A 15,878-nucleotide genomic window follows, 5' to 3' on the forward strand; every position below is an offset into this window, starting at 1 on the left:
TCGAAAGCCGTTAATCGGCTAATTCCGGATTAAAAATTAACCCGGCGAGGTTTTGATCTCGCTTACTAAAGTCAAAACTGAGGAACATAAATCTTATTGAAGAGTCTTTATTGATTAGTAATTAAGCTCGAATTAAAGTTCACGTTAGCCCAGGATTACCTTAATCAGGTTTTGAACAACTGGGCCCAGAAGACTTATTATGCTGCATTCACAACAAGGCTTTTAAAACACGTTTAAAAGCTGTTTTAGTTAAATACAGTTTAAAATTGTTTCCTTCATAAAAGCTGCTTTCGAATTTTTGTCGACTACAGATTTAGCACAAATGAAAGCATTAAGTTAAAGTTTACTTAAATCCCATGTTAAAGCCAATGGTTCAGCTTTCTGTTACCAATTTTCATTTCGTTAAACCTGGTTTAATTAAACATGTTTTGTTGGTGTGAATGGGGTTTTAGTTTGCTAATCATGCTACTGTGCGCCGCATTAAAGTTTCTGTTAGCCTGCTTAGCAAGCATTTCACTGGGGTTTTGTGTGTATTTGGCTGTTTAAACACGCCTTAATATCCCAGTATCCCATAAAACCCCGTGGAAACGCTTGATACGTGGGCTAGGTTTTCTGGAGGGCAAAATGTCCGTCAAAGATCTGCGATTGTTCGCCCTTTCGTTTGGGAAAGTCTCTTACGAGAAGGACATTTCCTCTCTCTCTTTCCACTCACTATTTCGTTGATGTCGTAATGACCTGCATGCTGTATAAATCATGGATGCATGTACAAAGAGTTAAACAATAAATTCGTAATGTTTTTTCTAGTCCAACAGCCCATGACCGGAAAGAGCTTTACACTATTTTGCTTGAAGAAGACGCACGCTAAAGTTCATCCGCTTGATGTTGTGCTTCTCTATTCTCACAATGACTTTGCGTTTTTAAGCCAGGTAAGAAAATGATCTTCTTGCAATCATCCGGATCGTTTGACAAAGCAAGGTGACCGGAAAAAAAAAAACTGAAACAAGCGTGTTTGTGCAGAGGACGTGCTCGCTATGCGGGTACGTGAGTGCCAAAAGTCTTATCTTGCGCTTCAGGGTCAAGTTGTTCAAAGTCTGATTAAGGTAATCCTGGAATAACGAGAACTTTGTTTCGAGTTCAATAACTAATCAACAAAGATTCTTCCAAAAGATTTTTTGTGCCAGGCCTCAGTTTTGACTAAACATTGGCTTAAATTAGCTTTCAAAACTACTTTTAACGAGCGAGATGTAAACCTCAGTTAACGTTGTATCCTGGATTAGTGTTAATCGACTTCGAATTGCCTGGTTCAGGTTCTCGTTTGCGCATCACCTGTTGATATCTAGAGCAAAGTAAGACAGAAAAAGGAAAAATGGATTGCTTTTGCAATGTACAACTGTACAAACACTGAATGAATTCTCGAAGATTCAAACCGGAGGACGTATAGTTTGTATGCACCGCGGCTTCATCCACTCATTTCACGCTATGCTTGCGTCGCTAGTAAAAATCGGACCTTCTCGTTTGATTATTAGTGTTTTGAGTAGTGTTCTAGAGACCGTTCTGCAGTGTTGTATTCATCATTCAGCGTCTTTTGTTTGTCTATTGCAGATGCAAACCCATGTTGATATAAAGAAGCTATCCCCGCCATCATTTCACAACGTATCCGTGGTGACAGAAGGGCTGCCATCGCTTCCTGGAGAATCCGTGGTATGAAAGGCGACATGATGTTCGTCATTTCTCCGAGCTGTTTCTTTTATTTTTGTCATTTTTTTTAAATGTTTCTTCAGTACTTAATTCAAACCTCATCCTCCTCCGTCGTGAAGCTTGCATAACTTCGGCCCTTCCAAACCAACTTACATGCGTCGAAGCTGCTTGTGTTAGCGAGGGTGCCCACAAGGGGTATCATGTCCGTCTGCCTGGTTTCATTGTACAAGAAATCTGGAACCTGTTGCGCATGGAACCACCAATGTGAAGAAAACACGTCAATGAATCCGCTTCCGTAAATGAAGAATCAACACTTGTTGACTTGCAATCTTTCAATTTTGTGTTTTTCTCCATTTTAGGTCACACCCGCAAGAGACTTAATAGAACCGCCACCGCCTGCTATCACAGCAACTATCCCGCCAAAGCATCCTCGGTCCAAACTGTTTCAGCCTCCTGTTCCTGTCCGGGTGAAGGTAACAGAGACTTAGAACAATAAAAACGTTTGCTTCCTAATGAATAAATCATTTCAGAATAAAAAGTAGCGAGATTAAAACGTGACGTTTCGGCGACGACATGTCACCATTATCAAATGTAAATTATTTTTAGAAGCATCTCAAGGCTTCTAATAAGGAAAACGAGACCGACTCTTAACACTCAAAAAGACTCCATTCCAGCAAAACTGTTCATTTAATTTTGCACATTCTTTTGTTTTACTCCATCTCATTATATTCTAATGAATTTCACACTTTCCTTTCTTTATATAACGTTACTGAACTTATAATAATTTACTTTTGATCATGATGACATGTCGTCGCCGAAACGTCATGTTTTAATCGCGCTGCTTTTTATTCTGAAATGTTTTTCCAAATCCTTCGTTATCAGAAGTTAATTAATCGACTTTGTTTTAAAGACAGTGGCTATGGAAGTCTAGTGTATCTCATCAATGAAGACGTTTTGACTTCATTGGGTCAAGCAATAGACATGAAACAGGCCTTTTTTTTTCTTCGTTTTTTTAATGTTTTATGGTAAAGTTGAGAGCGTGAGGGAAGGGGGGGGGGGGGGGGTTGGGGTTTGGGACACTTATGATTGGAGGAGGACTTGAAACGCTGTAGGCGCTGTTTGACTGGGCAAGTTTTCTTGCAAATTAAGCCAACCGCTTTAAACGACTTATCCTAACAGTGTATGGGCTTACATTTGGATGAGGAGGGTTAGAGAAGTTTTATTGAAGTTATTGAAAGGATTTTAGCGTCTGGAATTGGGGAAACTCCTTTTTACGGGATGGTCTCATCGACTTATAATTTACAGAGATGTTATATTTTTGTTAGCAATCTGAACGCCATCGACTAAGCGACCGTGTTCGCATCTACGTCCGCGGAGGTACTGGAGGCCAGGGATCATCGTACTTTGGAGGAATGGGTGGGGATGGTGGGGACGTCGTTGTACAGAGCGTTCCAAACGCCTCGCTGGGTCACTTCTCTCTCAAGGAAAACAGACGGATTCTGGCTGAACATGGAACTTTCTTTTCGTAAGTATCACTGTGGCTACGCGGTTTCTACATCTAGCGGTTTTTTGGGGGTTGCAGCATCGCTTTCTCATGGCACCATTGTAATGCAGCTTCCCACTCAGTCGTTTTAGGGACTCGTATTATCTCCTCTCCAAGGCGGAAATACGAGTCCCCTTGAAACGACTGCATGGGAGGCTATAATTATTATACTGCAGTACAAGGTGGTTCCAACGTTTCAGTTCGTGGATGAAACCCTACAGCCTGGTTTACACGTACGAGGCAAGCATAAGCATAAGCACAAGCATAAGCACAAGAAACCTACGTGTAAACCGGTGCGACGCAAGCATAAGCGCCTTGTGCTTGCGCTTGTGCTTATGCTTGCGTCGTCCTGGTTTACACGTACGACGCAACGATGCAAGCATAAGCACAAGCACAAGAGAATGGAACGATTTCCATTCTCTTGTGCTTGTGCTTATGTTTGCGTCGTTGTGTTGTACGTGTAAACCGGGACGACGCAAGCATAAGCATAAGCGCAAGGAAAGGAAACTGAAAGACAGTGACAAGATGTCAGCGTACAATCTAGTTACTTATGTGTTGCCATTTTCCGCCATGTTGGAATCAAATCTCGCGCCAAAAGGCAGCCCGGCTGCGCGATTGCGCCAAATTTGCTTGCTTCTGCGCTTGCGTATGTCACGTTATGCTTATGCTTATCGCACGTGTAAACATCCTTGTGCTTGTGCTTGTGCTTATTCTTATGCTTGCGTCGTACGTGTAAACCAGGCTTAAGCTGTGACCATTCGAAAATCAATTGAGGATGTTTAGTTCGTGATTCTGATAAATATACTACATAAGCTGTATTCTGTAGTCGGTGCTACTTGGAGCGATATTTCATATGAATAATGAAGCTTTCGAGTTGAACCATTCTGTGTTGTTGTTTGTCTATTGTGATACCCTCAATGAAGTGATAGTATATTTAAGTTTCCTGCGAAGCTGATGAAGGTTCAGCTCTAAGGTTGCCTCTATCTCTTACCAGTGGTAAACCAGGCAAGAAGCAGAGAGGCCTACGAGCTCGTGACACAGTCATACCAGTCCCTGTTGGTACTACTGTGTCCACAGATGACGGACAAATTTTGGCAGAGCTAGAAGAACTGGGCTCCAGGGTTTTGGTGGCTAGAGGTGGCCGCGGTGGGTCACCCGCTACGGAAAACTGGTGTGGAGAGAAGGGCGAGAGACTCATGATCAGGCTGGAAATGAGGCTGATTGCTGACCTCGCTCTGGTTGGGTGAGAGACTATATCTGCACATTTTTTTTTTATATATATTTTATTGCAGCTTGCAGTTTCAGTATTTTTACGATACTCTTTTGTCAACTATTTTACTATTGAAGTTTTGTTCACGGTGTCTGTGTAAATTAACTGGGTGTTCCTGCAGATTTACTTCTCACGTCTGCAGGACGCACCGTTACCATAGCTACAAGTGCTCTCTTTGTTAAGTAAACATGTCCTAACGCTTCCTTATGAATGAAGTCTAGGTAGTGCTAACAACTGGTAGCAGCAAAGGAGAAGTATTTGAGGGATTTCCCTTTACTAGCTAGCAGTCATTCATACATTAAATCCGGCACTTAAATTATACAATTAGATCCTCATCTTTACACAATTGTTACGAGGCTTACTGGAAAACACTTAATGGGTTGTCTCTGAGAGAGTGAAAAATAAAAACCTTACGATAGTGGTCTAATAACGTTGTTGAGGGAAGAGTTCGTGCTCTTACATTAGCTTTCAGCAACACATGAATCGTTTAATAACCGAAATAGGTTCATATCATACCGAATAGCTTTTGTGCAGGGACGAAAGCCACGTTTGATAAGCCTTATTTATTTATTTATTTATTTATTTATTTATTTATTTATTCATTCATTTATTTTTTGCACACATAAATTACATCGCTCAGTTTTGGCACGAATTTTGTGCCGGCGTTTGCACCGTTCCTGAAAGGCGGAAACCTTGTAGCAAGAATCGTTTGGGTCTCTTCAAGCGTAGTGGAACAGGTTCCAACAATAGTGACTTTTTTCTGTTACCGTTAGATTTCCTAATGCAGGGAAGTCAAGTCTCCTCAGAGCTATCACTAAAGCGACGCCAAAGGCAGCAGGTTACGCTTGTAAGTTTGGTTTGTTTGTGGTGCTAGAATGTAAACTTGTATTCAAAACAGTGCTAATAAGCGACTGACCTTCAGTCGAAAAACGCAAAAAAAAAAAGAAGAAAGAAAGAAAGAAGGAAGGAAGGTAGGAAGGAAGGAAGGAAGGAAGGAAGGAAGGAAGGAAGGAAGGGAGGGAGGGAGGGAGGGAGGGAGGGAGGGAGGGAGGGAGGAAGGAAGGAAGGAGGAAGGAAGGAAGGAAGAAAATGATTGAAGTGAAGCAAAATTTCGACATAGTTGCTATAATATCGTTATCTGGCGATTGTCGTTCTGCGGTTTTGTTGCTGAGGTGTACACATTGAGCAAAGGCATATTGCGCTTTCATCTTGGTACCTTTCAATGCGTTTGTTTGTTGTGTTGTTTCACGTTTGTTTTTCGTTTGTTTAGTCTTTAATGTACGCCTTTCTGATGCCCTCATCATTTCGGCTTGAATCCTCTTAAGACGTTTAATTTGCAGAAGTATTATTACCATCACTTATTCACTTTGCAGTTACCACCATGCGTCCCAGCATTGGAATTGTGGAATATTCAGACCATTCACAGGTACTGTTTGAGCAGTACTGATTAAATCGAGGACGCGTTTTATTGGAAACAACCGTTTTCATCATGAAACGCACCTAAAATTGCTGATGACAGACGAAGCGCCCCAAAGGATAGTTTTTAAACATTGTTGGTAGCAACTAGTTCAAAACTGCACAACCGAACCTTTTCATATAAAATGAGCGGATGAAAACAACCTCTGTAGATAAATTAACTCAATATTTGCAACCGTTACTGGTCATATCAAAACACGATCGTCTATACAGTTATCAGTCCTTCCAGTTGGGAAAAAAAAATAAAACTTGATATTTTTAACCGGCTCTTTGTCAAACTCTGCCAAAGCTTAAATTGGAACTTATCGTCTGGGCAAGGACATTTGTCAAAATTGAATCTGTCAATTATAACACCAATCAAATTCAAGCTAATTTTTTTTCAAAGAGCTGATTGCACACGAGAATATCACATCAGTGATGTAATCTTGAGTTGTCAAGTACATATAAGAAGCAGTTGAACAAGTTTATACTCTGCATTTTATGTCACTGATACACGAACTTAGTGTTATAATTGAGTGAGTTAGGTAATGTTGAAAAAAACGAGCTGGAGTGTTTTGTCGGTTTTAAACCCGATAAAACACGTGCTGCGAGTTTTTTGAACGGCTTGAAAAACATTCCTGGAAAAGCGTGTGTCAATAGAGTTCATAACAATGATGCTCTTGTGAACGTTGGAAATTAGCATACGAGAGAACACCGCATACTAATGAGGGGTGTTTTATCGGCTGATAAAACACCGCATACTAATAAGGAGGAGGTTTATCGATATTAAGTCATTGCACGTGATGTATTATCGACCATTTGATAAATCAATGGGACATGAATTATTAATGAGTTTTTGAAGAACCAATAGTCTGCTGTAATGCATTTTTACCGAATGCCTTTTTCAGCTTCAATCCTATTTTTCAGGTCAGTGTGGCTGATCTTCCTGGGCTAATTGAAGGAGCATCAGCTAATAGAGGTCTGGGACACAGCTTTCTCAAACACACCCAAAAAGCAAGGGCCTTGGCACTAGTGGTATGTATTTGCCGCTTGCTTTGGGTTGCTACTCTTCACAGCAGATATAAGCTAAAGAACGAAAGAGTGTGGTTTTTGCACCGTTTTTGTCTCAAATAGGGTATTTTGGTCTGAAATTTCAGTCAGACGCAGGCATGCACTCGGAAAAAAAAATCCGTGTTCTCCCAACAAGAGTCGAACCTCTGCCCTTCCGATTACTACTTCGGGTGCTCTTCCACTAATAAACATCCTGCATACAGCCAGAATTCCAATGTCGATGAGTGGTAAATGTGATTGTGATTTTAAGCCTGCTAAATAAATGATAGATGTATTTCTTCAGTCAGTGAAACAGGCATACACTGTACTCGGAAAAAGACAAATAACTAAAAACACAACATCACATTTCTTTCACGTATGCCACTTATGCAGGATATTTGTCCCATGAACCTAGTTTAATGGCCTCAGCTCCCACGAGTCTCCTGTAGCTCAGTGTTAGAGCATCCGAACTAGTAATCAGAAGGTCTTAGGTTCGACTCCTGACAGGAGTACTTGGATTCTTTTCCGAGTATGCCTGTGTCACTTAGTGAATAAAACATCATTGAAATATTCCATCACATTATTTCCATTGCGCATATGCCACACACGACATTCCAATCCTAGCAGTATACAGGATTTTTGTCACATGAACCTAGTTTAATGACCTTAGCTCCCACGAGTCTCCTGTAGCTCAGTGGTAGAGCTCCGAACTAGACGCATTTTGGCAGAACTCGACTCTTTTCGAGTATGCTTATGTCACTAACTGTAAAAAACTACATCTATCATTTAATGTTGTTGTTGTAAATATTTGGTAATATCCTTTTAATGAAGAGTCTCGGTATGGACATGAACATCTCTGCTACAGTTTTATAATTTTTCTTTTCTTTTCGAGTATGCTTATGTCACTAACTGAAAAAAACTAGATCTATCATTTAACGTTGTTGTTGTAAAAATTTGGTAATATCCTTTTATTGAAGAGTCTCGGAATGGACATATAGATCCCTGCTACGGTTTTATCCTTATTCATATTTTAACTTAACTTGCTATGCATGATTTGCAGGTTGACATCGATGGATTCCATTTGTCAGACAAATTTCCAGCAAGGACAGCATTGCAGAACGTGTTCATTTTGCTCAAGGTATTGGTCTGGCTTATGCTAAAAGTGTGGCCGGGTCGCCGACCTCTTTATTTCATGTCAAAATGGTGGAAGGTTTTGTGGAGATATTTCGTTTCTTTTTCAGTTGTCAATAACTTTCCCTTCCTTGGCTATTGCCAACAAACAACAACGACAACAACAAAACTTTATTACGACACACGAGATAAATTTATAACAAAATTCTTCCACCCGCATATTGCCAGAAGAATTGTGTTTCCAAGATTTTTGATGTTTCTTCTAAGATGGTGTTTAAACCCTCAAAATTTATTTATATGTTTACAAGATTCGGAAAGAAATTACAGTACAAATAATGATCCCAAGCGAAAAACATAAGCAAATAAACAACATCAACAACAAAATTGGACAGATCAAGAGACGTCGAAGAGTAATTAGGATTTAATTTCTCCTCGTAACATCTGTGTATGACCAGGCATTCCGGTAACAATTGATTATCATTTTTTTCCCTTTGGCCATAGGAACTTGTTCTATATGACAGGGAACTGTTAAATAGACCAAAGGTACTCATTATAACAAAGCTTGACAAAAAAGGTGCCACTAGCAGATGTCAAGAGTTGCGACAAAAGTTGGATTCTATTCAACAACATGGTACGTACACCTGTAAATGTACGCAATGTTTTCTCCCTGGATATAAACTGAATTAAGATATGTCTTCTAGGTGTTGGTTTGGGATGATTAGGTTCTTCTTTCTCGAAATGGGTGTAAACTGCAAATGGTCCGGGATTGGAGCATGTCCAGTGTACATATTCTCTGTTCCTGGTATAACGACAGACATTGGTGATTTGTAGTGCTAGTAATATAATATAGCACTTGTAGTGTCATTTGGCAAGTATCAACTCGAATTGAGTCGCCTTTACTTGGTACGAATAAGACCGGTACGAGTGAGTTCTAGTTCCCCCTTGTCCCACAGTATTCATTCACAAATTATCGGTCCGCGTGTTCACCTCGGAATCAATATTCCTGTTGAAGTACGAAAACTCATTGCAGTGCCATGAAAAGGCGACATGACTGTTCTTTTTTTTATATTGGTTTGGTAACAAACTTATGTTTGGAGAGTAAAACTCACAATGCCGTGGCGACATATATGTCCCCGCAATGAGGCTAAATATCATTCTTCTTAAGAAGATTTTTCACTTTGCGCGCGTTTTTCTATTCCGCATTCTTATTCTGGAATGGACAGAATGCCATTCCATCCATTCTGCTCCCAGGGGCAGAATGAACAGAATGTTGCGAATGAAATCCAAGATGGCGGACGGCGAGATGAGCGCTGCGGATTCAAATACGTCTCTACAAGGGAAAATATCAGGTTACACTTTTGGACAAAATGAAGCATTGCTTCTAATTTCTAATTTTCTAATTTACCAAAAGTACAAGGAAAATTGCTGCGATAACGGCTGTAATGGCAGCCTCTTCGTCGGCCGCCATATTTGTTACGCAATGTTTACTCGGCCAGGACCGACGGGGTTTTTTTTATGCAGACAATCCGAATTATTCCTAGCATTCCGTACCAACCATTCTCATTCCAGAATTGTGGTTAAAAAAACGCGCCCTTTGTTTTCCAAATTTTAATTTATATATTTAAATGTGATTAATTAGCTGTAGTTAGGCAGGTCCACATCAGGACTTCGGTCTTGCCAATTCACTTTTAAACTGCATTGTTAAATAAAGATGTATGTGTGTATTTGCGTGGCATTAACTTCAGGTACATGTAATATCATACGGTTAAGGGTCACCTTTCAGACTGAGTAGGAGTCTTCACCTTTACTTTCCTATATCTTGAATTTAAATTGCAGGGACCCTCCTACCCATTTTGGAAGAAATACGCTCAAACAGTCCTGTTGTCCAAGAAAACACAGACTTGATGGATTTGGCTGATGAGCTTACTAGGACTCGCTTTGATTCCGTGATTCCTGTTTCCGCAGTCACATCCTTTGGATTAGAAGATTTGCGAGAGAAAATTAAAGCATTGATAGAAGTATGATGGCATTAGAATCGTAATTAAGAAGAGTAGGTTTGTATTTTACATAAAAGGCCATAATTAAAAAAAAAAATGGGTTAAAGCATCACGGAGAATTTTGAATGTCTTTTCATTTATTTTGTTTTCGTTTCCTTTCCTTTGCGTTTGTTCTACTTTTATCTATTTATTCATTTTTTTACAACAACTGTCAAAATTCCCGCGCGCTAATTGGCTCGTAGCTATTGTCCATAAGAGTACAGACAATGAAAATGACGTCAGATGTAAAGTGCGCGCTTTCTCAACGGAAAATGAAGCCAATCCGCTCGTACTTTTTCCATGTTATTGAAAGCAGTTTCCTATGGTCTAAACTCTTATAGACCTTAAAATGAGGTCATAAAATGTTCACAACATTGCAATGAAATTACTCGCCTACGATTCGTGATTGCACTTCAGTTTTGAACATTTTATGACCTAACTTTATGGTCTATAAGAGTATAGACCATAGAAAACTGCTGTCGGTCTGTTTTAAGTTTATTTTTCTGTGCAGAATAAAGCTAAAGTCAGCCAAACATACAGAAACTAATGATGAATGAATTTAAATTCACAGTTGCTTTAGGGCTTAGCCTAGAAGATGGCTTACACCGGTATGACAGGTTTATGTGGGGTAGAATCCTGTTGAAGTCAAGTATCTTTTTTTTTTTTGGGGGGGGGGGGGGGGGACGGAAAAAAAACGAAAACAGAAAAACAAAGCAAAATCCCACGATGTAACAAACACAAATTACCTAATTTCGATATCAAAAAATTCAGCCTGAAATTATAACATCACTTCGATGCTCCGGGGAATGAATCGTAGAGTTTACAGCTGTTTCGACAAAGGTTGTCCAAAAAAAGCGTAGAAGCGTACGCGACAATAGGACATTTTCACTATGGCGTCATTTGACTACAACTACCAGAATCCTTCAGTTTTTTGTTTTCTCATGCTATTTAGAGCTATTGTTCTTTGCTCTCCACTGGGATTACAAAATTTGAATTTGAAAAGGAAAACGAAATGAATTCTGGTAGTTGTAGTCAAATGACGCCATCATGAAAATGGCCTATGTCGAAAGGTAATCTGGGAAATACCCAATGAATTTCAATAAAAGCTCAGAAACCAGATTGCCCGCCTTTTATGGTCGAGGCTTTTATTGAAATTTATTGGGTATTTCCCAGACTACCTCTCAGCATTATCGCGTACGCTTTTGCGCTTTTTTTGGACAACCTTTGTCGAAACAGCTGTATATGGGTTTATTCCTCGGAGCCTCACAGTGATGTTTATTGTTTCAGGCTGAATTTTAATATGTCGAAATTGAGCTATTCGAACGCTGTTGCTGTTGGCAATGCTTTCTTACATTTTTGTGATACGCGTGGTCTTATGTAGAATTCGTTAATCGTGCGGTTATGACCCTATCTGTTTTTTTTTTTCCTACAACTTCGGTGTTAACAAATATAGACAAGCATTTTTTTAAGCACGGGGGAAACTTCTATGATGTATACAGAAATTACTCCATATCTCCCCGACGATGTTTTTATTCTGTCACATCACTCCAACTTCACTGGTTGCCTATCCGCCTACCTATCGATCATAAGATCCCTTTGATCACCTTTAAAGTATTCCAAGGCTCAGCTCCTAAACATCTTTCTAAATTAATTTCTGTTTTACCGTTATCCCGTTATGATTAACGACAAGATTCAATATAAACAACTATTTCAGTTAACGTTGTTGGAAAGCCTTCGCGACAAGACCGCAATCAGTGTGATATGAGTAATCTAATAATAAACTTACCAAACTCTTCTATAGCTCAAACCTACAGCAAATTGATCATACAGGCAACTGTTTATGGTATTTTCACCCATCCTATGGCACTGACAACCATGATTCAAATTACAGCAAAGATTTGTAGCCACCCGTACTACTTTTAAGTCTTGTCGCGTAGAATCCAACAACGTCCGATTTAACGTTATCTTCAATGTGTAAGTGAATGAATTTTAATTTGTTATGAATATAATTTATTCTTATATTAGTTATTCAAATATCTAGCACCTGCCTTTTTTGTGTACAATACGGAGGATGGCAGGCGGCATAAGTACCGCAAAAATAAATTTATTTCGTGGATACGAATATTTCTTAGAAACATTCAAGACAATGTTATTAAATTGGACGCAAAATACTGGCCAAATGCGCTTTAACTGAAACTATGCCTTTACTATTCTGACTAGGGGAAAGTTTGTCTTTGGGAATTGGCTAAATGAGTTCAAGCTATAACAGCCTATTCAAGTAATCATAATAATTTAAAGACTAGAGCAATTTTAAACGCCTCTCATTTTGTTTACACCTTCTGAGTTGTAATTTGTTTCTGTTTTTTGTGTTTTTCAGTGTTAATTCAGATTTTCACTTTCTTTCTTCACTTTTCTCTTGGTGTTTTTTTGTTCATATTTACAATGTATTGATTTTTTTTCAAGGAGATATTAGGCATTGGTGAGAATTATCTTCCGAAGTAGGATACACAAATGATACAGACGGTATTTTGGAACTATTGGGATCATGTTAAACTCGATTTTAAAAGTTGACGTCCCACGACCAAAGTCTCTTGATTTTGAAAGTTTGCAAACTTTTATTGTTGCCCATTTACGGATAAATTATTCTCCATAGTTTTAATAATAACATTCTAAAAATATATAGGAATTTCCATGGCTATTCAGGAACTAGATTAAAGTTGTGTCAAATTATGTCGAGTATTCAGTGACTCCGCTTCAAGTTTCTTGAAGTCGATTAATTATTTAACGACTACAGAACAACATGCAAAAGAATATTTTCAATGGGAGCAATAAAAAAACAAACTGTATAAAATAATAAAGTTGCAGCTTTACAGCTCAAATTGTTCTCTTAATTTTGGCCAAATAAATCTCACTTCTAAGCAGGTTAAACTATTGAAGATTTCTCTGGAATCAATATCTGATCCTTTGATATATCAACCCCATATCAAGCCTTTGTCTGTCAGTAATAAAGTTTATGAAAATTGATTGGTGAAGAGATGTCAAACAATTATCTTAACAACGGATTGTTAGACCAGCGACGAGCACGCATCTCTAAATGTTAAATGAAGATAATATTTTCCGTGGAGCGAGAGTTTCCTTGAGATGGAAAGCAAATTTGGATCGAAACCCTTGTTCGGAGACTTAAAGGATGACCAAGGCCCGATGCCTCTAAGGATATTTTCCATTTCAACCGCTAAGACAGAGCAAAGCAAAGAAGTGGAAGAAGAACTGGATTTTAATAGCAGTAGCAGAGATGTTTTTGGTTCTGTCGAAATGACAAGACCAGGAAGAGGAAATACTTCACATTCATGGACTGAAGGTAGCTGGGCCTTCCGTCAAAATGACATTGACGAAGAAATTCCATCATTGGAAGTACGTCACGAAGCCATGAAGCGAGTCTTCCAGTCACTTGAAGAAACAGACGGACGAAACAGCCGCTTGGAGACCTCAAGGACCCCTGATGAGAGTAAGCCTGTCATTGGCAAATCTGACAAGGGCGAAAACGACGAATTTTATGTCAAACTTCAAGAGGCAGTCGAGAAGAGAGTGTCAGAGAACTTTTCGAGATTGTCTACTCCAAATATGGCTTCGGGAGACTTTTTCGGCATCTCTGATAATGTCAAACCGAAGACAGCGCCGTCTGGTGAAAAGAGCGAAGGTGGGAAGCAGTATTACTTTCCCGAACTTCGAAGCTTGATCGAAGACAGAATAGAAGAAACCAAGGTTGAAACGTTGACGAACCGCTTGGAGCGCGAGTTGATGAGAAGGCAACATCTGTGCAATGAACAGGCACTGATGCTGCAAATGCTAATGAATCGAGTTCAAGACCTGGAAAAGGGGCAGCCCAAAAGAAGAGCAACTGCTTCAGCTAATGGGTATTCCAGGCAGGCCCGTGTGAATCAAGGCATGTGCTGCCACACTAGCAACTACGTAGTGGAGAAGGCGACACAGACACCGAGCGACTTTCACGCTGCAGAAGGAGTCTATGTCATGGTTGCACGGAATTCAGGAGCTAAAGCAAAAAAGGTTCAGAGGAGGATTGCGTATGGCTACCCTGAAAAGATTACAGAGGAAAAGAAAGTGTCGACATTTCTGAATAGGAAAGTCGTCACTCAACACATCGAGTTCTTGCCACCCATTCCTGATCCATTTGCCAAGAAGCGACCTCGAGAAACAAAAAGGCCCGGATGGCATACGATGTAGGAGTGGTGTTCTCACTGACGATGAAGGGTTTCCATTTTCAAACATTCCCTTCTCAGGTAGACTGTAGGCTCAGTAGCCAGATTGAGAAACGTCCATGTATGCACTACAATCATCCACTCGCAATTCTGTAATTTCTCCTTCGTTGCTACACGAAAACAACATTTTTTCAGTGGTATCACTTAAAACCATAATTCTAGAACAAAGTAGACCAAATTACTTACTAGAACTAGAGTTAGCTAGAGCTGTGCCAAAAACCCATGATCTTTTCGTGGCTACATTAAAACTAACAGCCTCAGAATCCTCAGGGAGAACTAGATAGTGTGAACCATCCCATTTACAGTTCGCTTGAACTTTCCTTGCTACACGCGAAATGTTATCTGGTTAGGCTCGAGTTAGGTTTGCAAATCAAAGAAAAGGGGAAAAATGATGAGGTTTATTTCTGAAATTGTCCAACTCCGTTTAAATGTTGTCACTGTTATCATGTCAACTCGCGCTCGAGACCTCTCGAACATAAAAGATGAATTTCAAGCGATGAGACTATAAATGGTTTACGAGGATCTGGTGGTTTCGTTAAAAGATTCAAGACTTCGAGACCTTGTTATGAATGGTTCCTGGTGGAATGCATCTTTTTGCGTCTTATTACTTCAGTGGAAGTTTCATACTGGTATTGCTTTCCATGAAAGAAGTATACTTTTTATGTGGCGTTTTTTAGTTTTGTTACATCGTTTTTTGTTTTGTTTTGTTTATTTATTTATTTATTTATTTATTAGTCATACGCGGTTGTAGATAGCATGTTTTTTAGGACGTTCAAATGCATTGGCTTTAAATGTGCGTATTGTATGATTTCGAAAAAGTCTAGTTGTGTAGAGGGATTTGAAAATTAAGCTTACAGTTGGTCAGCCAGAATTTTAACAGAACTCTATAGAAACACTGCTTAGTGGGTAAACCTAAACGGAGCTTGTAGGAATTTTCCAAGGTTCAACCGTGCAATTTCCGGGAAAGCAAACTTATTGCAGAAATTACCTTAAGTCTACATTGAGAGATTTCAAAGCACACCCCATTTCCGTGTGGTAAAATACAAGTCTCGTCCAAGAGTTCAATATGTTGAGTTAATCAACGTTGGGTGTAATTCTAAATTAGGATTAAATGATAGGTGGGGACTTAGAAGTAATGTCCTGTGGTACTATTCTGTTCTGTACAAGGGAGATCTAATATTTCTGAGCCTGTGGATGAAATCCTACAGCGCGACCATTTAAATAAAGGCTATGTAACAATGCATAACAATTTTTTCCCAATAAACCGCACTGAAAAGACGATTAATACGTTTGAGCCTGTCGTGGCTCCGTTTATCACGCGGTCAAAGGTGATAATGTACATTGAGAGTGAAATCATTCATTAATCAAAATTACTGAGATTAACTCCTGTGGTCCAGTTTATGATACCGTTCAAGGTG

General features: G+C 39.4%; 2 protein-coding genes across 3 annotated transcripts in view; both read left to right on the forward strand.

The window, feature by feature from the left end:
* LOC146453973 (uncharacterized) overlaps positions 1-10,253 on the forward strand; it is an 18,022-nt gene extending 7,769 nt beyond the window's left edge. For both annotated transcript variants that reach the window (XM_085095966.1, XM_085095967.1), the window contains exons 8-18: positions 805-926; positions 1,603-1,701; positions 2,058-2,171; positions 3,024-3,223; positions 4,236-4,484; positions 5,285-5,358; positions 5,885-5,937; positions 6,894-7,001; positions 8,077-8,154; positions 8,649-8,778; positions 9,984-10,253. In XM_085095966.1, the coding sequence (XP_084952092.1) occupies positions 805-926; positions 1,603-1,701; positions 2,058-2,171; positions 3,024-3,223; positions 4,236-4,484; positions 5,285-5,358; positions 5,885-5,937; positions 6,894-7,001; positions 8,077-8,154; positions 8,649-8,778; positions 9,984-10,171 (1,415 nt within the window). In that variant the 3' untranslated portion in view covers positions 10,172-10,253. The remainder of the gene's footprint in view (positions 1-804; positions 927-1,602; positions 1,702-2,057; positions 2,172-3,023; positions 3,224-4,235; positions 4,485-5,284; positions 5,359-5,884; positions 5,938-6,893; positions 7,002-8,076; positions 8,155-8,648; positions 8,779-9,983) is intronic.
* A 622-nt stretch (positions 10,254-10,875) lies between these two features.
* Positions 10,876-15,488, forward strand: LOC146453974 (uncharacterized). Its single transcript, XM_085095954.1, has one exon. It carries the CDS (start codon positions 13,325-13,327, stop codon positions 14,423-14,425), a length of 1,101 nt encoding a protein of 366 aa, XP_084952080.1. The 5' UTR covers positions 10,876-13,324; the 3' UTR covers positions 14,426-15,488.
* Positions 15,489-15,878: the final 390 nt, after the last annotated feature.

This window comes from Pavona decussata, unplaced genomic scaffold (assembly GCF_977016875.1).
Source record: "Pavona decussata unplaced genomic scaffold, jaPavDecu1.1 SCAFFOLD_321, whole genome shotgun sequence".
Classification (NCBI taxonomy): Eukaryota; Metazoa; Cnidaria; class Anthozoa; order Scleractinia; family Agariciidae; genus Pavona; species Pavona decussata.

Excerpts from the sequence above, each read along its gene's own strand:
- LOC146453974 (XM_085095954.1), top strand. The coding sequence starts at position 13,325 with ATGGAAAGCAAATTTGGATCGAAACCCTTGTTCGGAGACTTAAAGGAT.